The sequence below is a fragment of the Trematomus bernacchii genome, unplaced genomic scaffold, assembly GCF_902827165.1.
Source record: "Trematomus bernacchii unplaced genomic scaffold, fTreBer1.1, whole genome shotgun sequence".
Taxonomy (NCBI): domain Eukaryota; kingdom Metazoa; phylum Chordata; class Actinopteri; order Perciformes; family Nototheniidae; genus Trematomus; species Trematomus bernacchii.
In genome coordinates, this window is record NW_022987739.1 from 2,640,300 (window position 1) to 2,665,375 (window position 25,076).

At 42.1% G+C, this 25,076-nt stretch overlaps 1 protein-coding gene across 2 annotated transcripts in view; it reads right to left on the bottom strand.

The window, feature by feature from the left end:
• Positions 1–25,076, bottom strand: part of rxrgb (retinoid X receptor, gamma b) — a 32,694-nt gene that overhangs the window by 794 nt on the left and 6,824 nt on the right. The window contains exons 2-9 of one of the 2 annotated variants that reach the window (XM_034146352.1): positions 11,275–11,474; positions 6,815–6,959; positions 5,077–5,256; positions 4,666–4,826; positions 3,821–3,950; positions 2,127–2,259; positions 1,405–1,496; positions 1,111–1,216 (exon numbers count right to left, since the gene is read on the bottom strand). In XM_034146352.1, the coding sequence (XP_034002243.1) occupies positions 1,111–1,216; positions 1,405–1,496; positions 2,127–2,259; positions 3,821–3,950; positions 4,666–4,826; positions 5,077–5,256; positions 6,815–6,959; positions 11,275–11,474 (1,147 nt within the window). Of the gene's footprint in view, positions 1–1,110; positions 1,217–1,404; positions 1,497–2,126; positions 2,260–3,820; positions 3,951–4,665; positions 4,827–5,064; positions 5,257–6,814; positions 6,960–11,274; positions 11,475–25,076 lie in introns of both variants that reach the window. The other variant, XM_034146351.1, reaches the window with a different exon arrangement.

The window sequence follows — 25,076 nt, forward strand, 5'->3', positions numbered from 1 at the left end:
AACAGTTTTAAATCAAAAATCATAAATCCATTAAATGAAATCATTAAATATGATTCATTTATCATGTAGTGTATTTAGTTAGATCTACTTACAGTTGAATGTATCTGTAGTTTAATAACAGGTCTTTTTTATCAATAATGTTTAGGTATTATTTCCAAATCCTTTCATATACTGTATAGTAATATTTTGAATCCAAGAAACTACTCTTAATGCAGTGTTGTTTCATTGAATCATTTATACCCCTACTCAAGGAACTGATTATTCCAATAGAGTGCCACAGTGACGCGTCCTAAAACCCAGAAGTAAGCTGCGCATGGGTTCCTTCGTCAAAAACGCAATGCAATTTCTCCATAGGATTTTGGAAAATAGCTGGAAATAAGGTCTGTGGTTGACACACATTTAAGAGACGGATCACGTTTTGTTCAGTCGGATAATCTCCACATGTCTACTCTACTTTTATCATTTTCGAATCATAAATCTAATCGATAGATAGATTTATCCTATGGAGAAATTGCATTGCTTTTTTGTCAAAGGAACCCATGCGCAGCTTACTTCCGGGTTTTAGGACGCGTCACTGTGGCACTCTATAGGGTTACATTAAATGTATTCTCTCTTACACTTTTTTTGTGTTTCAGCTCAAGCAAATTGTGATAGCTCTTATGTTACATTACATTACATTACATGATACTTGTTAGACGCTTTTATCCAAAGCGACTCACATACTCAATACTGTGGACAATCACCACAGGAGCAATTTGGGGTGAAGTGTCTTGCCCAGGGACACAACGACATGCTGACTGCAGTGGCGTTTGAACCTGTGACCCCCTGATCCGAACACCAACGCACAACCCACTGCACCACACACACCTCCCTTATGTCATATGATTTGTTGATCTTGTTTAGCTCCCAACAGTTAAATACAATAATAAATGCATCCATCTTTTATAAGTACTAACACTACCAGCCTCTACATTTTAAATCTAAGGCTGTTGCAAGTGTGTTAGAGTTGTTTGGTAATGTAATCTGCGATCTACATTGATACATATAAACCATAGCATCAGTTAAGCATGGAGTCTGATATTGACTGATGTAATGTGATGCGTTTCCTACCTGCCAGGCTGGTCGGGGTATTTCTGTTTCGTGTACGACTCCAATGAGGCGTAAACCTTTTCCCTCAAACCCTCCACCTCTGGGGGGTTCGACAGACCTTTTGCATCTGAAACAAACAAAACACAGTCAGGTTAAGTTTGGGGTAATGACATTTAACGCATGCATTGCATTTACACAGCATAAGCTTTTCATTGCAAAAAAAACATTATCACTTTATTTAAAAAAAAACAGATAATCTAAGGTGGCGTTGCTGTCTGGCACATTGAGTAAAAGTGAACGGTGATGGAGGCTGACCTGGGTTGAAGAGGACGATCGCTCGCAGGCAGCCGAGCTCTGTCTTATCCATATGCATGTCTTTCATTTTGGATACCAACTCTGTCAGGACTCTGCAGGAGATCAAATTAATCACTTTAGACGATTGAAGAAGACGGTATTGAGCCACATACACATAATTCCATATATGAAAGCCACTAAGATAACAGTAGCCGAAACAAGCATTTGGTGAAAGTTTTCCTACCCCAGAAAACAAAATATCTGCAGTGTTTTGTGTTAATAACAACCACTTGCATTTTACTGCATGTGACTGGCAACAGCACAATACTATTCAGAAATGTAAGCAATAAAAAAACTGTATTTGTGTTTTTTGACAAAATGAAATGAGACCAACAGGAAGAGGCTGCACTTTAGATGTGTTAACAAAACTGAATTAAGACAATCATTTTTGTTTTAACAGTTTAAATTTAGTTTGACATATCTTTTTGGCTTTTATTTCTATTTGAAATGTGTGTGATGTGTTCTGTTATTATGTCTGTTCCTCTCAGGACTCCACGTGGTCTGTGTTTTGTTTTTATGTTGACCTTAAATGACTGCCTCATGTGGTTATTATTCATGTTTCTGTGGACTTAATTTTAACTTTTGTTCTTACTTGTAATCACTTTGTGATTTATATTATCTGTGAAAGGTGCTACAGTATAATAAATAAACATATTAGTATTATTATTATTATTACTACATACCTATCAAAGATGGAGCCCACCCCAGCACTGTGGGCGCTGTTTCTGTGGACGTGGAGGCCCGTCGCCAACAGGATGCCATCTTTCACCGTGACGGAGCGATGCGAGAATGAAGCGATTAGGAGCTCGTTCCAGCCTGGATGCAGAACACAAATAAAAGAACACAAATCCTGTTATCCCTGCCTTCAAGTACTACTTACGTTGTATGATTCATCAGATATCAAAGTCTCTTAAAGGAGAGGTGTCATGCTTTTCCGGTTATTACCCGTCCCCTTGTGTGTTATGAAGGTTTTTATGCATGTAAACGGTGTGCAGAGTCAAAACCCTCAAAGTACACCCTGTAGCGAGTAAAACTCTAACACAGAAAATACCTCCCCAAAACGCCTCGTTGGAGAGACGTCATTGTCCATTTGATTCTTCCGGAATGGACCAATCCGTGGAGCCGTTACGTTACGTCCGCGGAGCCGTTACGTTAAACCCCAGCTGATTGGTCCAAATTGACCAATCCACGGACTTCCTCACACACACATCTGTGTGCAGGGAGCAGGCAGCTCAGCTGATTTCTCCTCCCTGGCTGCAGGCTGATAACAGACAGTTGGGATCGCGGCAAAATTCTCTCTGCAGACCCATTCTCACAGCGTTTATCAACCTTTTTCTTACTCAATATCAAGCCACACTTATTGTTTTTACTTCGGCTGTGACTTTGTGTGTGCTCAGGATGAGTTTGGCTGTGTTTGGCTGTGTATCTTAAACAAGGAAACAACACCTCCACGGAGCTCAGCGCGATTCACAACGTCCCTGACCAATCAGAGCACACTGTGCTCACAGGGAGGGTGGGGGCTGGAGCTATTGGAGCTACAACGAGCCGTTAAAGGCAGAGAGTGAAATTCAGTGAATACACGTAGTTTACAGAGATGCTGGATGAGAAACCAATGTGAGAAAATTGCACAATATAAATCTATTTTAGTATACCTCAACAATGGAATTATGATCAGTGGAAATGGCCATGACACCTCTCCTTTAATAGCTCTGATGTTTGGCTTCTTTCCTCCCCCCTTCAGGCCTGTGTGTGACAAGTCTCACCAGCAGAGGTCAGCACTGCTGGGATTTGGCAAATAGTCCAGTTATATTTGGTTTCACTGCTCCATTAAACTAGATGGCCAAAATGTATTGAGCAAATGTAAAAGAGTCAAACACACTGCCTGGGGAAATGCTACAGTACCAGCAGCACAATGGGTTGTAGTGAGGCCTGTTTTTTTAATGCTTTTTTAACTAAACGACACATGTAAGTGATACAATGATAAAGCAATGTTTTTATTTCCAAGCGTTGCTCCGCCTTCTCCCAACCATCCCCTACCGTGAAAGTCCCCAAAGATGCAAGTTTAACACATGCAGATGGGATATAGGTTTCATATAAGAAAATAAAGCATTAGTATTACACACAAATTGAAAAAAGGAAAGAAACGAAGGAAGAAAGTCTTGTAATGTAATAGTTTTAAGGGCAAGAAAGCAAGAATAGAACGGAATACTGTGCATCCCATGTCAATATAGCTGTGTGTGTGTGTGTGTGTGTGTGTGTGTGTGTGTGTGTGTGTGTGTGTGTGTGTGTGTGTGTGTGTGTGTGTGTGTGTGTGTGTGTGTGTGTGTGTGTGTGTGCGTGCGTGCGTGCGTGCGTGCGTGCGTGCGTGCGTGTGTACCTGCTCGTAGTAGGATGACCTGGTCGTCGAGGGGGAGATCTGAGAAGTGAGGGATCCGTTTGGCCCACTCCACCAGGGTGAAGAGCTGCTTGTCTGCTGCTTGGCAGATATTGGTGACGGGGTCGTTGGTCTGGAGGGGGACAAGGAGGAGGAATTAAAAACAAAACAGTCAATAACTTTGGCGGTGAGCTTCTTCAGAGTTACATCTAAACTTGTCTGACAGCAGATAGTAAGCAGGTACAGCCGTGGCTATTTCTGGGTCATCATTTCCTTCTGCGAACGTTTTACTACATTCATGAAGTTCAAAATACACAAAGGGCTAGACAGATGAGGACCACCTTACAGTATAATACAATCTAACTAATGTTCAGTCTCAAAAATGACTGCTTAGATCAATCACTTCTTTTCTGACACTAAAGTTTCATCAATTTGAGTTTTGGGTGGTTTTATTGCTAAGCTGTTTGAGGAGATGGATTCCATGAGATTGTACAGGGCTACCCATAAATGATTAACTCTGCATCCACTTTACTGGTAATGTATTGACCTTTACATGATTCTCTCTGCCTTGCAAAAGAACAACAAGGGTAGCTTGATTAATTGATGGAGTACCACTAGAGAACAGCATTTTTCCTGAGTGAATAGACTTAAACTGATAATATTCCTTCATTCAGCTTCACCATAGAAAAAGAGCGTATTCACTCAGCTGTGTACATATTTGAGCACTACTGATCATGCGAACATAATAACCCTTACATTGATTCGTCCCTGTTAGGTACCACCTCAGCCTCGTGATGAAAACGGATAAATAATTCAGGGGTCTGACCAAACCAAGCTGTGATTCTTACCGAGTTGCTGGGGCTACCTTCGCTGTACGCCTCTGTTTTGGGCTCCACAGCCACCTCAGCATCCAGGATCTTGTCCACAGGCATTTCCTCGTTGAAGCTGCTGGTGGACTCCACCTCGCTCTCCCCCCGCTCCCTCCCCCGCTGCCTCTCTTCCTGCACCGCTGCACACACACACACACACATATATTTCAGATCAAACACCCCATGCTTATTGTCCCTGACTACATGACTCTGCAGTGGATAATATAAAAGAGACTATTTACTGTACAGGAAAACTAGAGCTCCTGCTGTGTTGAACATTTCTTATCCCCCTCCACATGCATTTGTAATGATTGAAAAGAAGATCATGAACACAAGCTTAGAGCTCATGCCCAGACCGAAACCTTAATCATAGCACACCTGCACACACACCTTCTCTCTTCATGCCCATGGCCAGGCACTTCTGGTAGCGACAGTATTGGCAGCGGTTTCGCTGGCGCTTGTCAATCAGGCACTCCTTACTGTCTCTGCATGTGTAGGAGAGGTCTTTACGGACCGTCCTCTTGAAGAAGCCTTTGCACCCCTCACAGCTGTACACGCCGTAGTGCTTTCCTGTGGTAAAAGTCCACAACATCAGTACTGATTTCACATGGAAATATGCCTCTAGCTACTAGTGAATATATGTTAACTTAATCTGTGTTTAGGTACATTTTTGTAAACATGATTGAAATGTTTCCCCTCCACTCCACAAAATAAACAAAAAACCTTTTAAATGCATTGACAACAGAGCAATAAAGAGCAAGAACATCAAAAAGGAAAGCAATGAAAAACAGAATACAACCAATTAAGTTAAAATAATTAAAGAGGTCCCTGGAAGGACAACATATGCAATAATAATAATAATAATAATAATAATAATAATACATACAGACTTTTAAACTGTTGTGCAATATTCACCTTATTTTTACAATTTATAAGGATGTGTTTACAATTTGTGAAAATGACCAGCTCCTGCAATGCTTTTATATCTTCATCTAATATTTATATATAAATAAATAAATATAACTTAATAATGTCTGCTTGCCTTTTTTTTATATGTACTGTAAGTCTACTCTTTCTACTTTTGCCTTTTACCTACAATGTACCTTTTCTGCTGTTACACTGTAAATGCATTTCTTATTTTTGGGTTTTGAGTCAAACCCCCGGGGGCTCCACAGGTCATGGTGATCCTCTCAGCTGTATGATCACCAATGGCAACAACAAAGCCCCTGCCTTTGAGATCTGATCCGGACCGATTGAGGACTCTGCTGGATAATCTCAGCCATTCACAACTAGAGGCTGCACTAAGAACAAGCAGCACTACAAGTGGTGTTTCGCCTGAACAATATAAATATCATTTACCACCTTAAGTAGTGCTTTATTGATGTCTGAACCCAAAGTGTAATCTTTCAACACATGTAAGTTGTTCCATTAGAAGGGGCTTTAAATTAGTAATTAAAACTTGTGTAGTGTTGATAGCCTTGCGTGTTTAAGATGTGTGGTTGCAGCAGTGGTCTTGTTTTCAAAGTTTCAATTTAAGGCCAATCGGATATTTAAAATGTTTTCACTAATATAAAAAAAGCCAACTTTTTACACTTATTGGGGAACAGGAAGTCAATTGTTGTGTGTGTGTGTGTGTGTGTGTGTGTGTGTGTGTGTGTGTGTGTGTGTGTGTGTGTGTGTGTGTGTGTGTGTGTGTGTGTGTGTGTGTGTGTGTGTTGGGGGATTAGTTAGCTTCTCAACAGTTGTAAATCAAACACAATATTCCTGTTGATGTTGTAGAAAAAGGCTTGTCAAGTATTCTTTAATTTAAAAAAACAATAAATTGTATTTATCTCTAGGTGCTCAAAGACGCTTTACAAAGATGTCAAATAAAAATCTAAATAAAATCAAACTCACACAACAACAGTTACAGTAACACTAGGAAATGAATCACGTTCCTTTCAGAAATGTTGCAACACCTTTCAGAGTTTTACAATCAAAACGATCAAAGAGCAAATCAACTCTGCACTAATAAACCTGACTCAAAAGTAGCCTTGACATCGATTGGTCTGAGCTATCTGTCCTTCAGTTATCTGGGCGGAGATGTTTGTGCTGAGTGTCTCTCCCCCCCCTCTCCCTCTAACATTACCTGAGGATCGGTCCCCACAAATGGCGCAGATGTGCTTTGACATTCCCCCGGGGCTCGTGCACTGGTAGTTGATGTTTCCCAGGTTCTGCAGGCCTGGTGGAGGCTTGATGTCCTCTGAGCTGCTGACGCTGTTCATAGAGTTCATCTGGGGATGACAGGAAGAGAGACAAAGTGTTTGAGCTGAGGTGGCCAGAACTGAGCAAACAGAGGCGAGGAGGAAGCAGAGAGGAAGTAAGAGAGAAAAGTGTTGAGCTGTCTCATGACACTCGTCCCCTTCCTCTATTTTGTCCTTCTGTCTTCCGCTCACTCTTGTTATTTCTTCTTCTTCCCACACACACACACTTTATTGTGAAAGTGATATGATGCTGACTTAGTGGGTGAGGCTTCTGTTAGAGGCTTGTCATACAGGTTTGTGGACACGGAGAGGTGTATGAAAGTAGTCAAGTGCAGTTCTCAGACACAAACAGCAGAGGGCACTAATCTCTAGTCGTCCACTTTCTGAGAATGGGGGAACATTTAGGAAAAATATGAAAAAACAGCTGACAGATTTTTTCACCAATCCAAATCTTTGTCTTCATTAATCATCAGTTTCTTATAATGGGGAAACAGCGATTTAAACCTTAATTAAAGTGATTCCGATGCCCATAAATCATTTCATATGTGACTTCTCAGGAAAATCTCCTAAATAAGGGGTGACACGTGTTTGGGACGGAGCAACAAGTCCAGATTTCGTTGACTTTTACATATCTCTCTTCCGCTCTTATCATCCTTTTGCGTTCTTTGACCCTTTCCTGCTAATGAACGCCAGGCCGGATGCATATTTATGCTTCTCATTTTAGTTTGTTAAGTTGCAAACATCTGCACAGCCGGCGGAAACAACAAGCGCGACCTACACATGCCCTCCCGTTCTATCTATTCGATGCTGCGTAGCATATAGGGCATCCTTCCTGCAGTCACCTCGGGCGATTCTTATCACTTATTTACAATGTGCACTCTCTTCTGAATTTGCTCTAATGGCAGAGTGAACTTGGGCTTGTGACCTTACAGCAGAGGATATCATACAAAGGCTTTTTCTGTCTCTTGAGTTTTTCTTAAGAAGACTCGTTCTGTAAACCGCCACCACCGTCTTCTGCTATAGATGCCCCCAAAGGCAGGAAGTCATACTTACATTAGCATCGAGCACCCTGTGTACTTACATGTGAGTCAATACAGAGCATATATTCCTCTTCAACAAAATAATCACAAATAAAAATAAGTCTTGTTGTGAATTCAAACAGTTGTCGTTTTAGACAGAGAGCATACTAATGTAGAAAAGTGCTACAAGCAGTGAATATGGATTATTGATGCATCATACATTCTTTATACAACACATGCTATGAAGACTGCATTGCATCATACATGAAAGGTTTACTTGGGCCTTTAATGGGCAAGACAAGCATTTACCACTTGTATCTGATATGCAACTAAACGTCTTGGATTGCTCATCCGACAAAAAAAGGCAGTTTGTGTATGTCAACATTTTTTGAGCTTTTTCCATACACTTCATGGGCTGCATGATTAATCAATTCATTGATAAAATAATGAAATTCATCTGGAAAATTCAGCCCCTGGCCCAGTATGTGGAAGTCAAAGCACATGAGTGGGGAGGGCTATCATCACATATATTTCGATACAAACCAGTTAAACATAACTTAAATTGGCCTCATTCTAGTGTGAGTGTGTGGGAGAGAAAGTCCCTCTTGAGGAAACTCTGGGATTTTACCCTTTGCAGACCATTTACATGCACACAAACCACACACACTACAGGAAAGGCGAAACTCCAAAACGCATAATAGGGCCCCTTTAATATTGAATATGTGTTGGTACAATGTTTGTTTACAATGAAGTGCAAACAAAATTGGTCAAACAAATGTTCATATTATCAGTTAAGAAAAACAAGACACTTTATTTTTAACTATCAGTCAAACTACTCAATTGTATGGAGATATGATTTATCCATTTATAAGTTCAGAAAATAAGGATTATGCATTTTAAAGTGGAAAAACCAGACCAGTAAGACCAGATCCATTTCTGTTCCCTCGGAGCCTAAATTTAGCAACTTATTCAAACCATCAGGGAAAAAGCAACAAATATCTACAATCCTAATGCTTCTCACATTCAACGGCTTTTCTGGCAGCAGCATGGGGACTCCCCCTCTGATCCTGGACCTGCTGTCTCTCCCTAGCTGACACAACCACTAAGCTTTATGCAAATACATGCAGAGTGAAGGCACACATTTGCAACTTTAATTGTAAAATATTTGGAAGAACTGTACAAGTAACACTGCATTCAGTTGAACTGGCTTTGTCGGGTGATTTGGCGTTGGCACACATATTGGAGAGTGAAAGCGAGCGAATAGGGAGACAATCTGAAATGCAATCAGCATTTACTTCATAATGGAGTTAAAGCGAAATACCTACAACTAATCAATGAACAAGATGATAGCGGCAAACAAAAATACAACCAGCATGAATGTACAACTAAAATATTGAATTTGCTCCTGTCAGGCCCAGCTCATGAACTTCATTTCACCCATGAACAAGATGTTTCATGACACGTTGACCTGATGGGAGCCTGATGGCTGGCTGTTGGCGAGCGGTGAAAAGATGGTTACACAATCGTATCAACCATGGCCGCCCCTCAAGGCACAGATCCATACTGTGATTGAACCAATGTATATCATTGTCTGCTGTGCCCTGCAGCACTGGCCCTGATCCAGCAGCTGAAGCACTCACTCCATGTGTGTCTCTGTATGTGCGGCTGATCTTCAAAGCACTGAGGGGCTTGTAGATCATTCAAAAGACCACTTAAAGAAAGCTGCTCCATTAGCCTTCTCCCTCCAAGTCTTTGTGCCAGACAGTAAAAAAGGGCAGTCTTAAGGGCGTTTGTCTAGTATTCATCCGATCTGAAAGATGCAGCTCACAGTGAAAGGCGCTGTTCATGAAGAACTTAAGTATCATAACCAAAGAGGAACCATAAAAGGAGACTTAGAGAAAAATTGACAAGTGAAGAGAGTGCGCAAAATGGCCGCTGCTCCTTATTCTCCTCTTTCTCTCAGTAATCCATTAAAGGGCTAATAGACGGCCTGCGTCTTAAGTCCCCTCGCATGACAGCAGTAACACAGAACTCAGGGATGACCTTCAGGGCGAGAAGTTTAAAGGTCAGCAGAAGGGTAGGGGAGAGAGAGCAAAGCCAAGGTATGCCAGCCGAACACATTGGATATGCCTAACCTTCAACCTCCTGTCCGCAGTTGGAGGTTGAGAATGAGAAGCACGTGATCGGCCAGAGACCATGATAGCTGGACACGGACGAAGCTTGCAGAGAGTGGTAATTTAAAGGAATGTGAACCTCTGTTGCTGTTTTATAACCATTAAAAACACTCACTTTATCATCTTTCTGGATGGTTTTTTAATGTTTTTTTTAATGTTGTTTTAATTAGTTTGAACTAACTAAGAAGCTTACTTTGAAAAGAGATGGTAAAAACAAGCGGTTAAAGTGACAGGGTGAATTACAACATTTTATTTCAAGTGAAAATCACACATAATAGTTCCTTAAAAAAGAGCATTTTAAAGGTCACCTATTGTGCAAAATCCACGTTTTCATGTATTTTATAAATAAACATGTGTCCCCTCTGTGTAAAGAGATTCTGAAAGTTTCAGGAAAAAAGATTCGCTCACTTTTTGTCCTGATCCTGATTTATATAAAAACCTGTCTGTTTTTGGCTTGTGTAACCATTAGCCAATCACCAACCAAGGTAACCCCCCCGCACCTTATCACCTGAATCTCCTCCTAGAGCACCATTGTGTTCTTTTGAACCAAATATCTCTCAGAGGGGCGTGGGGAGGGGCTCCTTATTTTCATCTAAAGTAACAGACAGAGAATCAGCACTTTTGAAACAGGGCTGAAACAGAGGGGATTATGGGTAATGCTGCAATTATCTGTTTGGTGTTTGGAGCCAAACACTTCAGAGACATGTTTTGTATATATCTGAGACCTATATCAGTGGTGAACCGTCAGGGCCTTCAAGGTGTTCAGAGAATACCCTGGGACACTCAGATAAAACAAACAAAAAATCGATTTAATTATATAAATGGAAATAAAATGAATAAATGAGAATCGTATCTGCGTTGTTGATCTGTAATATTACAGTGTTACGTTGATTTGTTTGTACTTCTTGGTCCACGCACTACGCATTTGAGTGGTTTTGTGTTAGAAAAAAAATGCAACCAATCAGATATTTGTCTGGGTCTCTGGGAAGAATATCCTTCAACCAAGGTATACGTGTGTCTACAGACGGTCCAGTAGTGATAGACACGGTTCACCACTGTAATATATTGATGAAAAACAGTATAATAGGGGACCTTTAAGACAGAGTCCATCTCTATCTGATGACCATCAAAAACCCCCTCACATTTCCTCACCTGTGGACTGCAGAGGGGTCCGAAGTTCATGTTGGGCGTGGAGGGCGAGCCCATCGAGGAGGTGATGACGGGGTAGGGCGAGGCCAGGCCGTTCATCGACATCGGGGACGGTAAGTGCCTGGAGGAGCTGATGACTGACGGGTGGCCCACCATGCCTCCCATTGGAGGAGGGTGAGTGTGGGTCATCGGCCCCGAAGAGTCTGGAAGAGAAGGAAGAATTTGTTAAACGGTGGGGAGATACAAGATAAAGAGATTTGAGTTACCAGTTGATTACATACACCTAGATATAATTGAAAGCAGACATTATTACTGTTAGAAAAATATCACTCGTCATCGGCTTGAGCTTCAATATCAGGAAACATGTATTTATTATCCTCTCAAGAATGGAAGTAGTCATCACATACAGAGCATTTGGTACAACTAGTTCCTGAACAGTGTCCTTCACATGCTGATATACAAGATAGGGAGTTACACAGTCACAAGATACATGTATACCGGTTCAAAGCAGTTACAATGTTTAGTTCAGATTAGCTACAGTCATATGTCTATCTCCATAGAGGCTGAATCATCATGTTAATCACATAGCTATCATATGCCTAAATCAGTCCTGATGCTCTTCTAGGTAATCATACATCCTGTCATGTACACAGCTACGTAGGGCCTTTGGGTCTCGACTCAATGTACAGCTCGGCTGCAGCTCATCCAGAGATTTGAGGTGACATTTATTGATGGTATATTGACATCATACCAGCAACATTTCTACTGTTTCAATGTCCGTACTTCTAGAGCACATGTGTCAAACTCAAGGCCCGGGGGCCAAATCAGGCCCTTGGTGGATTTAATTTCGGCCCGCAGGATAATTTCTAATTACTATTAGATCTGGCCCGCCGGTATATTGCACCTTCACTCAATCCTGAGGGTTTCCTCAGCTCAGAGCCTGACCCCAAACATTGATGAACTTGCACCCAAGATGAGATGCCAAGTATCTGGCTTGAACTAGCATCACAGAGCAGCACACTGAGTTTCAATGGATGTTTCCTTCTGCACTTTTTATCTTGAGACAACAGGGCATGTTTGGTTTTTTCTTTGAGGGAAATTGTTTTTTTGAAGCTATTGTTGGCCTGTGGAAAAATGTAATCATAAGAAAAGGAAAAAGGACAAGGACATTGCTTTGTTGGAGGGGCAAAGGAGTCTGGTGGGATTATTTTCGTCGCCAGCAAAGCGTGTTCCTGTGACGGAAAGTGTACTGCCGGCGAGCCTTGACGGGGGGGGTGCTAGTGGAGCACGCGCGTGAACTGCGAGTGCCGGAGCCTCGCAGCGGCGAAACTGAGGCTCCGTGGTAAACTGTGGTAAAATGAAGATATTATATATTTATGCATTGTGTGTTTTGTGTATTATTAATGTAACTTTTGTATATTATGTATTGCCCAAATAATTTAAAATAAAGTTTTTTTTTTTTTTTTAAAGTAAAATGAAGAGCCGTTTAGGAGCTGAAAGAGCCGGCTAGTGGGTGTTTCTCAATCTCGAGTAAAGCTGCTCCAGAGCCACTATTTCAAGCATACTACGTCATCGAGTGCCGCCGAAGTACTGTTCCAATGTCCAGCATACTTGGAATTCTACCGAGCCCGGCGTACTTCGTTTGGAGAAATTTCGAGGCTGCACATGTATAGACTCCGCGGTCTTAAAATCCCCACAATGCTTTGCGCACGGACCAATTTCCCCAAATCTGTGGCGGAAAATGTAAGGTGGGGCCTCTCATGATGCACACCTGCACACTTGCTCGCCTGTTCCACTCTTCGTTTTCCGAATGCTAGGAAGTATTCTTGCCTCGCTTCTGAAGCAAGACGCTCGGAAGACATGTGCTACCAAGCAAGCGTACTCGACATTGAGAAACACCCAGTATCTATAAAAGGGACGGCTCAATTCAAAATTCAAGTCACGTGACACGACGTGACGTCACACTCTCGGTGGTGGACGCCCTCTCAGCCCTGGTCTGGCGGAAACACTGATGGACATTAAAAAAGGCAGTCTTAATCTAGAAAGAAAGGACCGGCAGTAGCAGCAGTTCAGCAAGGTGGCTGAAATATGGCCTGGGCATGACATATTATCACCTTATAAATTTTAAATGTACAAAAGTGTTAACTAACAGAAACCTTATATATATACATCCAAAAGACACAAAGCACACAGGCATTTATTTACAAAATGAGTGGCTGAAAAGACCTGTAAAATATTCTGATAATAGTGACAGAAGTAGAGAGGTACCATATGAATTTACATATCTGAGAATCTGAAAATATATTGGAGATTACCAGCGCCATTGGTCAGTCAGTGAGGTGTAAATATGGCAACATGTGAGTGAAGCCCGTCTAGATTTTGGTCAGAGAGTGCTGACTTTGCTTTGCATCCATTGATGTAAACTGACAGGCTGGCATTTACATGGATGAACTACTTAGGAAAGCTGTCAGTCAACTGAGTAACAGGCCGCCATGGTGTGCAACTTCATGCATGTGCTATAGTTATGAGGACATTCAGTCATCATCAACAAATACCAACATATACATACATTCTGCCGCTTAAGGAACTAAATGTACAGTACGCATCGTACACTCAATCACACACACAAACGCCACAGGCTGTAAATGCTGGTGTTGTGATGTAGACTGATGTATTAAAAAAAAGCAGCTCCTCTCTGGGCTTATGACGGTGAGTCAAAGATATGAATAAAACGTTTTTTCTTTGAGCAAAATGTCACTGATGAAGAGTGACATGCCACCATATGCACATTTGGACTAATGTGAATGCTCAGAAAATGCCTACGCCTCTGCTTCTCTGTCAGTGCACCCTCCACACACACACATTTACACACACACACTCTGATACACAGTGTGATACTGGGCCCAACGCTGATGTCCTCAGTTAAATGTCACATTATGTTTGTGTGTGTAGGGTAGCATGGCACGCGATGAACAGCACCTGTGTTTTGTTTACTTTAAGGTTCAAACTAAATTCATGTTCTTATTTTTCAGCAATAAATAAACTGATATAACGATTAAAACACTCACTTTATAATCTTTATTAAGATAAAAAGTATACATCTGCAAAAAAGACCTTGTATGGCAGTTAATGTTGCCATAAATGATCTTTCTAACAGAAATGCAGTTCAATGCCAATTGAAAATCCATGATATATTAGCAAAGATTCCCTGTTGCCATTCCCAGTCTAATGCAGAGAGCTTTGGACTCACTTATGAGCCAACAGAGATAAAAAGCACCTTTTTATTTATGTTCTCGCTCTTATCTTATAACCTCATTGGGAATGGAATCCTAAAAGGCTTGATTGTTGTAATGATTGCGTAATGTAACCTCTAATCAAAGACCCACTTCAGTCATTTTTAACCTCAGCTTTATCATTTTCTCATCATAAAACATCCATATGCTGTTGGCTGGCGCTCGAAGTCCTGGTGATGCAGTCATGTGCGGAGGAACTAGTTTTACTAGTTTGGATATACACAGTAGTGAATGTACTTTCCCACGTGTCTGAGTTTGAACTTGTAAAAGATAATGACTGGTGGAGACATACCAGGAAGAGTTCATACAGTGTGAAAAATGCATTTGGCCTCTTAAAGGTAGGGTAGGTAAGTTTGAGAAACCGGCTCGAGATCGCTAGAATTTGAAAATACACAGCCGGAAAAAATCTGCCACTTCCTTATAGAGCCCCTCCTCCAACACACACGAACGCGCACATGACCAATGAGGGCACGAGATAAGTTTGTGCACAGATGGAAGGCTGACAGGCAGGTAGGCCATCCAGTTATTTTAGCCGAGCCGGCTAAAATGATTGGTCGTGCTTTTTACAGTACTACGGCTTCCACAGATGACATTTTGTTATGGATTTTTTGTCAAAGCACTTAAGATATTCATTGCTATCGGGATGTTAAGAGCATTCCATGGAATATAACAAAAAGTGTATCTCGAGCCGGTTTCTCAAACTTACCTACCCCACCTTTAATATACTTGTTTCTTTATATACATTTTACTTTTACATGGTGTCATTCCTGCTTTTATAATCCTTTTGAGACAGTTGTTTCATAATAAAGACACAAATAAGGTAGTCATTTGTCACTGTGAGATGAAAACACGTTGACTCGCCCTCAGGCAGTAGCTGTCCGAGGAACATATCTTATAGTTTGTTTGCATAGATGTGTCTGCGTCTGTCAAATAATTGCTTGTGTCCACAACATATCGTTCTGACTGTTTGTGCCTGTGCCTTCAGTTTGCAGGCGTTGTTGCAAGTCAAATAGAACGACTTGCTAAATACGTGGCAATAGTTCTGAAATGTTGCTGTGAGGCACAACCTCTGCCAGTGATTAGCAGCAGCCATTAGTTTCGTCTGCACTCGATAGGAGAAGCATAGGTTCTATTTTAGGGAAATGGAAAGTTTGAGCAATGCAAGATGCCTTCACATTTCAAGGAATTGGGAAACAGAGAGGAATGTCAAATTGTCTGCCTGGATGTAGCACTTTTTTTTTACATGGGGACACAGTGTATAACACACAGCTGGCCATTCACTCCCTCTCTACCATGCCAAGGAACAGATGTTGTGTAACTTCCTGTTTAGCACTGAGACTATAGCCTACATCCCCCCTCTCGTTCGCCCCCTTTCTCCAACTCTCCATTAGTGAACCCTGGCAGTCAAATATGTATCTGGGCCTCCCACTCTCTCCTACAGAGCTTACTGGACACACATTTTTCAGTCAAATACAATTTAAACGCACCAAACTCTTAAAAATGAACGCTACTGCCTGGATTTAAATTCTACAATAGCAGGAGTTTATCCCCAGCTTTTTGGAGAGCGGATTCACCTAAATAACGAGCTTATGTAATGGATGAGGACAGTACAGCATGTACTGTGCCTGATTTTGTGCACTGACCCCTCTCTTTATGCGCATGACAAATTCTCTCCAGGGCTCGTAAAGATCTATTCTATTCTGGAAGTGCTGAGTAGGAGATATAGTAACAAGGGTATCGTCACTCCAGCCAAAATGTTCCCAACGTGCCGCCAGCAGATACAGAGACCGATAAGTATCATGATTGAACAGGTCGGACGGGAAAGATGACAAGATAAAGATTGTTGGAGAGAAAGTGAAACGAAAGATAAGTGGCCAAGCATTTTCTTTGAACTAAACTCACTTGAGTGCTTATATTCTTGCTTGTTGTAGTGAATTGTGTCTACATTTTACGATTTAAAAGCAACAAACAGATCAATCAATAATAAAATAATAGTCAGGAGTTCCTATTTTAAAGCTATTACTCATAACGTGCAAGTTGGAGACGAAGCCAAAGAAGACTGCATTAGTTTGTCCAGACTTGGCGGTCTTATGAAGCTGCTCTACACAGGAGAGCTCAAAGCACATGCACAGTCAGCTGGTGGGATGCCTGAGAAGGAATAGCCAGCGAGTTGAGCATGCTTTGAGAGAGGAGTGTGTGTGTGTCTGCATGTGTGTGTGGAAGGAGGCCAACATGGTGGAAGCCTAAATGGGCCCAGAGCGGCTCAAAGGGGCCTATCCTCATATGACCCGCCTCAACCGGCTGTCCCCTCTCTATTCTATGTAAATCAGCTCCACACAATGAAGCCTCTGACATGTACAGGCATATCACACGTCACACATCAGAGGAAGGTATGTTTAAAAGCTTTAAAAGGATGCTGTTCATAGACTGCCTAGAAGGATCAAGACACACAGATTTAGCTCCATTCCTTTCTCTCTCAGTGTCTGTTTGAACTCGCTGCATCTATTTGAGAGAAAACAAACAGACAGAGCAGTGAAGGGCACCTTTGACCGCCGGCGTCGCAAATCAAAGGTCGCCTGTTGCCAAACTCCTGAACCAAGTTCACAAAAGCTCCTATCTGCAGGAGACCACAGAGTGACACTGATCATTCTCAGAAACGACTCCACCGGGTCCACACGCAGCCGACAAAGTGAAGCCCCGGCGCCTCGTGTCATAAAGCAGACCTTCAAAGTTTGATCAATTGAAGGAATGATTGAATTAATCATTTACACTACTTGTGATAAATTGTTGCAGTAACCAAAGCTGCAGTAAATGTTGCAAATACTTTTAAAAGAAATAATTACATCAGCATATTTGCTTTCATGTGTTGGCTCACATCTGATATGGTCCTGAATTTGTTTTAGATAAACTTGTTTAATAAGGTTGATCTGTTGGAGGCAAGTTTGTTGATTCAGTTAAGGGTTGAGTCCTAATGTGAAACCAATGTAACGTAGACATATCAAATTGTGAGTTAGTGACATCAGTGCACAAACTACAGTATATTTATATCTGGATATATGATATAAACTATATATATCCAGTGCTCCACTTACTGATACATGTAAACTGACACAAATGGAGCAAGGACAAAATGGCACCACATACAGTACTGGACTAAATGTAAACTATATACTGTGATCTAGCTTTAAAACGATGGAGGGTGATAGGCAGTTTCTCTCCCACACTGCCCCCCCCCCCTGCCTGAAATGCCTCCATTGGACTCTTTGGTTTACTTCCGTAACATAATGACATCACCTTGTAACACTAACGCAGCCTACACACGGCGGCGTGCGTTGCCGCTTGGCGGTGGGCGTGTCTTGAGCTTGGGGAGTTTACGCGAGCAACGCGACCAACAACCAATCACATGAATCTCCCGTGTCTCTCCCCAAGGGCTGGAAAATTGAAGAAGTGACCAGAAAGTCGGGTTTGTCAGCTGGAAAAAGCGATGTCTATTATTTTAGGTACTAAACGAACAGGGGCTTGCAAAACATTTAGCTGCTGCAGGACACAAGAGTTTGCGGAAACAAGACAGGAGTTGATAATTGGAAGGGGGGGTCTGTGTAAAGTTTGTGATGGGAAGGGGGGGGGGTTTCTGTTTGCAGCGGGGTAAAAAGGCTTTAAAAAGGCTCCCGTGTATGAATCTCACCATAGACATTAATGTCTAAAAAGCGATTTTTAATGAATGTCTATGGTGCTATTTTATGCAACATTCCATGCTGGCTAAATATACTGTCTATGCCTGCTGTCCATTCAAACGAAGTACACTGGATATAAACTCCCCAAACAGGCGAAAACCTACCAGTTTCACCCACTGTCTCTGCCACCTCCCTCCATGCCTGGCTCCTCCGGTTTGTATCCCGGTAGGTGAACAGGGACTGAAATCACCGGGTGATTCCCTACCGCTACGATTATTTTCTCCTCCATTTTTTGGCATATGAGGAAATGAACTGCGGTCTGGCTCTCTCAGCATACACGGGGTTTGATTGGCTAGTGCTTGAACTGTCAGATTTGCATACGCGGGATTTGATTGGCTGACGCCTCCGCCTCAGCTTCAAAAGTAGAACATTGCTCTACTTTTGCAGCGAGCACCGCGAGAAAAGCTACGCTTTGCTCCCAGAATGCAGTTCGGCGAATCGTGACGTCACCCCATTCAAAGTGAATGGGCAGAAGCGTTGAAGCGTCAACGCACGCCGCCGTGTGTAGGGGCCGTAACGCTTCTATCGGCTTGCACTCCAAGACATTGTACCAGATAGGTTAAAGGGGTATCTCACAAAAGAGCCGGCCAGCTAACCAATCAGAGCAGACTGGGCTCTGGTTTCAGACAGAGGGTGAAAAGAGGTGCTGCAGCACAGGCAGTATGAGAAAAATAAAGAGCTTTTTGAACATTAAAGCATAGAGACATGTCACAGTAGAGGAACAAAATACAAATACAAAAAAATACTAAATGTGCATATTATGTCCTCTTTAAATCTGACTTCCTGTTGGTGGAAGAACCAATGCCACATCATCTTAACCTTCACCATCAACATCACCAAACAGCTGCTGGATGCTATCGATGATCTTTATGTTGGTCAAATACATTTCATTCTCACATTTGAAGTAGACTAAGCCACCGCTGTATCCCACTGATGTGGTGATCAACAGGTTTACAGAAACTTCACAGACCACAAACCCTCTAAATCCCTCTCTGGTAATTAGTGGCTGGATGGACCACTTCACTGTGTGGTAATTCAATAAGCTCGTGGGCCACTAGCTAATAATATCTCCTGTCTGGAGAGCAGACCAGCGCTGGGAGTGTTTACTGGTGTGTGGGAGGGGCGAGTGATTGACTCCTGAACAACAAAACAAGCCTCAATATCCATCAGATTAGTCCCTAATAAGCTGGATCCTCAGCGCAGGCATTGATATGTTTAATACTTTGTGTGTCTGCTGTATTAGTACATGCTGTAATGTTCACATTTAGCGCCAACAGTGTCCAAGTGCCAGAGAGGTAATGAGGTAATAAGATGGAAAGCTTATTAGATAAAGCGAACACGTAATTTACGAAATCTCTTTACTGCCAAACCAGCTCCAGAGCGCCAGACATGGACTCTTCTTACGTGCACACACACTCGTCGTCATTTACATAAAAAACCCACAAGTATTCCATGCACACAGACGCAAAATCGGCACCCTTCAAACATTCATTTCTGTGCTAAATGAGGTTGATGTCTGATCAATTGTGTCAGCAAATCCTCTTATCCGCGGGTAAGTGTCTGCAGCTCAGCGGGGCCAGCTGTCAAGAAGGTGGGAGGCCGAAGAGGAGGGGACGAAGAGAAGGGGACAGAGAGGGATAGGAAGGAAGGGAGCGATGGATGGATGGATGGAGGAGACTGAGGGAGGATGGGGGAGGGCATTGTCCCGATCCCAAACAGCATCTCTGCCCAACGCTCACATGATCCCGCCACCAACACACACGCCTAATCTCTCCGCCTGGCTGACAACATTAGATCATCAATTGGGAAAAGCCCCAGGTTGTATTCTTCACAGCTGGGATTTAGGAGATACAAATGGTTATTCAGAATCAGAACCAGAATCAGAATACCTTTATTAGTCCCACGGAGGGGACATTTACATTGTTACAGCAGAAAAGAGCCAAAGACAGCTCATACCTAAGAGAGATGGGGGGGGAGACTAAAACTGTTAAGTACAACAATTCCTCAAGAAGGATCCATTTACTGACTGCATTTTTTGACAGCCAAAATAAATATAGCCTATAATATAAGATCAACCTAATTTAAAAAACAAACAGATGCTCTTTGGCATTCCTCTCTTGTTGAAACAGAGAAATGTTTCTCCGACAGACGGCTGTGACAACACGAGCACATGAGCTGCTGAACTTCTCTGACCCTCAATTCTGCCCCGTTGTGAACTCTCTAGTGAACTCACACACTTTCCATGAAAAGAAAAGACATGCACTCCCTTTCTATCCACGCACCGTCTTGCTCTGTAGTTTCCCTGAAGCAAAGCCTTAAACATAAAAAAGAAAATGCCAGGCAAGCTAATGAACACATCATACTGTATTTTCAATATGTATGTGGTTGCTGTCGTGTCCTCACATTCACAAACACTGGAGGCTTTTTGCACAGACACAGGCAGAGGATTGATTATGAGGCCAGGGCTGAGATACAGATTGTTTTTCAAGCGATAAAAAAGGTTGGAGCTCTAACAACAAGCGCTAACAGAGAGACAGAGCAAGCTGAGCAAGCAGTCCTGGAAAACAAACACACAGGTAGACTGAATGCCCACTGCAGACCTTAGCATCACACACACACACACACACACACACACACACACACACACACACACACACACACACACACACACACACACACACACACACACACACACACACACACACACACACACACACACACACACACACACACACACACACACACACACACACACACACACACACACACACACACACACACACACACACACACACACACACACACACACACACACACACACACACACACACACACACACACACACACACACACACACACAGACCTTTGGATGTGTGATAAGATCCTAGATAGTCAGCTACTACATAATCAGCTTAGTATCTACAGTTAACTTGTGGCATGTAAACAACTTGGAAAGAAATGATGTCCTACAACGGACAAAGATACACTTTAAGTATTAATTACTGAATATAAGGAACACATTTAAACATTAAGAGGACTTAATAATTAAAATGCTAAATATTTGCCTGAGCTGAAGAGAAAGAAAGTCGTGCTGGTAAATGCAAAATGGAAACAGATTTATACATACTGAAGTACATGAAACATGCAATCTAAACATCCACCGCTCTGGCTTTACTTAAAGAGGAATGGCTAAAAGGTCTATGGAACAAATGGGAGACTGAACATCTTCCTCAAATTAATGTATGAGACCAACAAGTTGTTTCCACCACTTGAGAGGTTTCACGAGAGCTGTTTATCTGAAGCTACTCCAAATGTGTTGCTAACATCAGTGAATGTAAAGTATAGGTGTTACTGGGCCCTGGTAGGTTGCCTTAACCTGGAAACGGCCAATATCATGCATTTCATTGGTTGCTAAGACTACAGATGAATAGTACATTTGCAGTAAGAGCATAGTTGTTCCGAATAAAAGTAATATGTCTCCAGAAACCTTGTGCTAGGGCGTCAGGGAATCTAAACTATGTGCAAAGTACATTTAAAAGTACAACTCAATCCATGCTAAGATTTGTAGTAGACAGTGCCTTAGAATCAACTTTTTTTATCAGCTCTGCTCATAAACCAATAAACCAATAAACCTCCTGGTTAAATAAAGCTAAAATAAAATAAAAATAAATGGATGTATTAACTTAGCTACAATGTGTTGAGACTCAAAATAAGCTGGAAATAAAACCCAACATGAAACGTTTGCTTGTTTTTTTCGTCGTCCAGGTTTATTTTCTGATAACTTACTTCATGAATCAACAAGTAGAATCAAGGCTCTACAAAGACGAGTTTAACATTATACTTGCATAGACAGACACCAAATCAATATACAAACCTAATCTCTTTAACTTAGAGTTAATTAGGGGTGTAACGGTATACATATTCGTACCGAAGTGTACCGAACTAATATAACGTTAAACGTCAAAAATTGAGAACGTGAACAACTTTTTGGAAGTAATCTCAGGTGCTGCGTCGCAGCGTTCAGTGTAATTTGCTCACATTGGGTTCAACGCGTCATAGAGCGACCAAGTCATTTCATTGGACGAGAGGCATACTATGAGAGCTGGTCACAGTGATGCGTTCAAATTGAGTCAGTAGTTTGAGGAACTGTCGAAATGGCGAACGCAGATAAAGTTGAGCTCGAAAATCCTCCAGCATCATTGAAGTCTCCGGTTTGGGAACATTTTGGTTTCGCAGTTACGTACAAGGATGACGGACAAAGACAGGTGGACCGAACCAAAGCTGTTTGTCGGCATTGTTCAACTAAAATTGGTTACGCGGCTGGCAATACATCAAACTTGCACACTCACTTGAAAAGGCATCACCCGAACGTGAAAATATCACCGGTACCAAAAGAAAAATGACTGAAGTGCAAACCCAACTCCCACTAGCATTTAAGCCTCCAACACTCGCAAAAAGTTCAGTGCCATGTTAGCAAAGCGCTACCTGGCTGTATCTGCTACCTCTGTCCCTAGCGAGAGGGTGTTCTCCACAGCATGAGACATTGTTAGTGCCAGCAGATCTGCCCTTTCGGCAAGCAATGTGGACAAGTAAATTTTTCTTAAAAAAAACATGAAAATGCAATGACAAGCAAGCAAGTCCAAATGTCAAGCTGGCTGCTTAGGTGAGTATAGTACAGTACAGTTCAAGTACAGATTATTTCAGTTCATCGAAATGCTGCACCGTAATGTTTATTTTATTATATTTTGTATTTATTTGAGTGAATACATTATTCACAGTTTAATAATAATTAAAAACCCCAAAAAATATTTTATGTTATGTGATAATTTTTTGTGCTGTACCGAAAACCTATACCGAACAGTGACCTAAAAACCGAGGTACGTACCGAACCGAAATGTTTGTGAACCGTTACACTCCTAGAGTTAATGTAAAATAGGTGAAAACATGCAAAACCTCTACCAAAATTAATGTTTTTAAACTTTTATGAAACTGCAATATGTGTAGGATTCAATGGGAGATCAAAAGGATTACCCTTGCTTTAATTTTCTGTCCATATTATTGCAGAGTGACGATGATATTATGGTTGTAATCACAGCTGTTTGCCCCGCTGTGCTTTTAGTGGAGAGATCAGAACAGAAAATGTTCATCGTGTACATGCAGCAGGGGAGGATTAGCGTGGATGGTTCATACTCCAGGGTATAGATGAGATGTGGACAGAATTATTCATCTGAAAAGGTGTTTGTTGAAAGTGTTTCCACTACCCTTACATCAGACAAGAAATGGGGACTGAATGAACATCCTCAAGTTTGACAGTGAAGAGAGAAAGAGTCCACACATGTAAACACACACACAAACACACACACACAGTGAGCCAGTTAATATGGCGACTACAGTATGTGTGCAAGTGAGCTCACATCAACACCTCTATACACTTAGGAAGGGGGTTAGAAGCAGAAAAAGCTTATCAGAGCGAGCGTTGATGGAAGGATGCATGCAGGGTGGCAGACAGCAGACAGAGAGAGAAAGAAAGCAGGATGGAGAGGGGACAAGTGTTGAGAGATAAACTGATACTGAAGGACACGGCAATGTGAGCTGGAAGCGTCCTTTTAAGTTGAGTGGCATCCCCGCTGACCACATCTGAGAACTGGAGTGAGTCACAAGCAACAGCAAAGCCTTGTACCTGTCACAGTCGGTTACCGTGAATCAATGGTTTTTAGAAAGTATTGGAACAGAGCTGCTGGGGGTCGATAAGATCATGAAATATGTATCTTAAAGATGCAATCCCAACCAAAATATAGTCCTTGGAGCAATGTGAGAAATGTATCACAATGAGGATTTATCCATATAAGCAAAAAGGCAAGAAGTTTACAAATCTTTCTGTTTGTTGCAGGTTTCTCCGGCTGCAGGAATAAATACAACTTGTCCATAGAGTGGACAGGGATTAGAGGCTTTACCATATATAGTGCATTTGTGCAGCGCAAGCATTACGTGCTCAAATTCTGTGCAAAAAAAACAGCTGTGCGGAAAAGCAACACCTTCCACCAGCATATACACTCTGTTCTGACCCAACAACACAAACACACATGCCAGACAACTCACTCAACTACTCACAGTGTCCAAAACTCTCCTTCCTTGAGCTGCCTCCAGGTGCGGGTGATGCCACAGGGTGCCACATGTCTCAGGGGGCAAGAGAGGCGCTGGCAAGACGCCAGTCACTCAGAACCAGGACTCAGACACGAGTGTTGGCTCGGTGACAAACTCAAAAGAATGATGTGTGTACTCCGGATGTTAAACACTTTTCAGGACCGAACAGACGGGTCGATGTTGAAAAGGGGCGTGCCGTTAGTGCAGCATAAAAGAGGCGGAGTCCACCGGCGCCGGTTATAGGATTACACAGATTATCCCTCCGCAGAGATCAATCCCACAGGAACTGTTTACTGAGAGACTGCTGCTCTTATACCGCCCACTCACACCGTGTCTCTCTCGTTCTCTCCTATCTGTACAGAGACACCTGTTGTAGTGGCAGAACAGGGTGTCTGGCACGGGAGGAGAGGTCGATCATGTGGGTGTACAAGTGTACCGTAACACCAGAAGTTTCACATTACTCCTTCTTAAAAGGCAGCAAGACCGGAGGGCGTGGGAAGACAGTACGACACATGTATGCGTCAATTTCTTCTTTCCTGCCCTTTTGTCATTTATTAGTCACATACTTTCTGTAGGTGGTATAAATAGGATGTGAGAAAGGAAGTGACAATAAGTGGCCAAAGGCTAAATAACC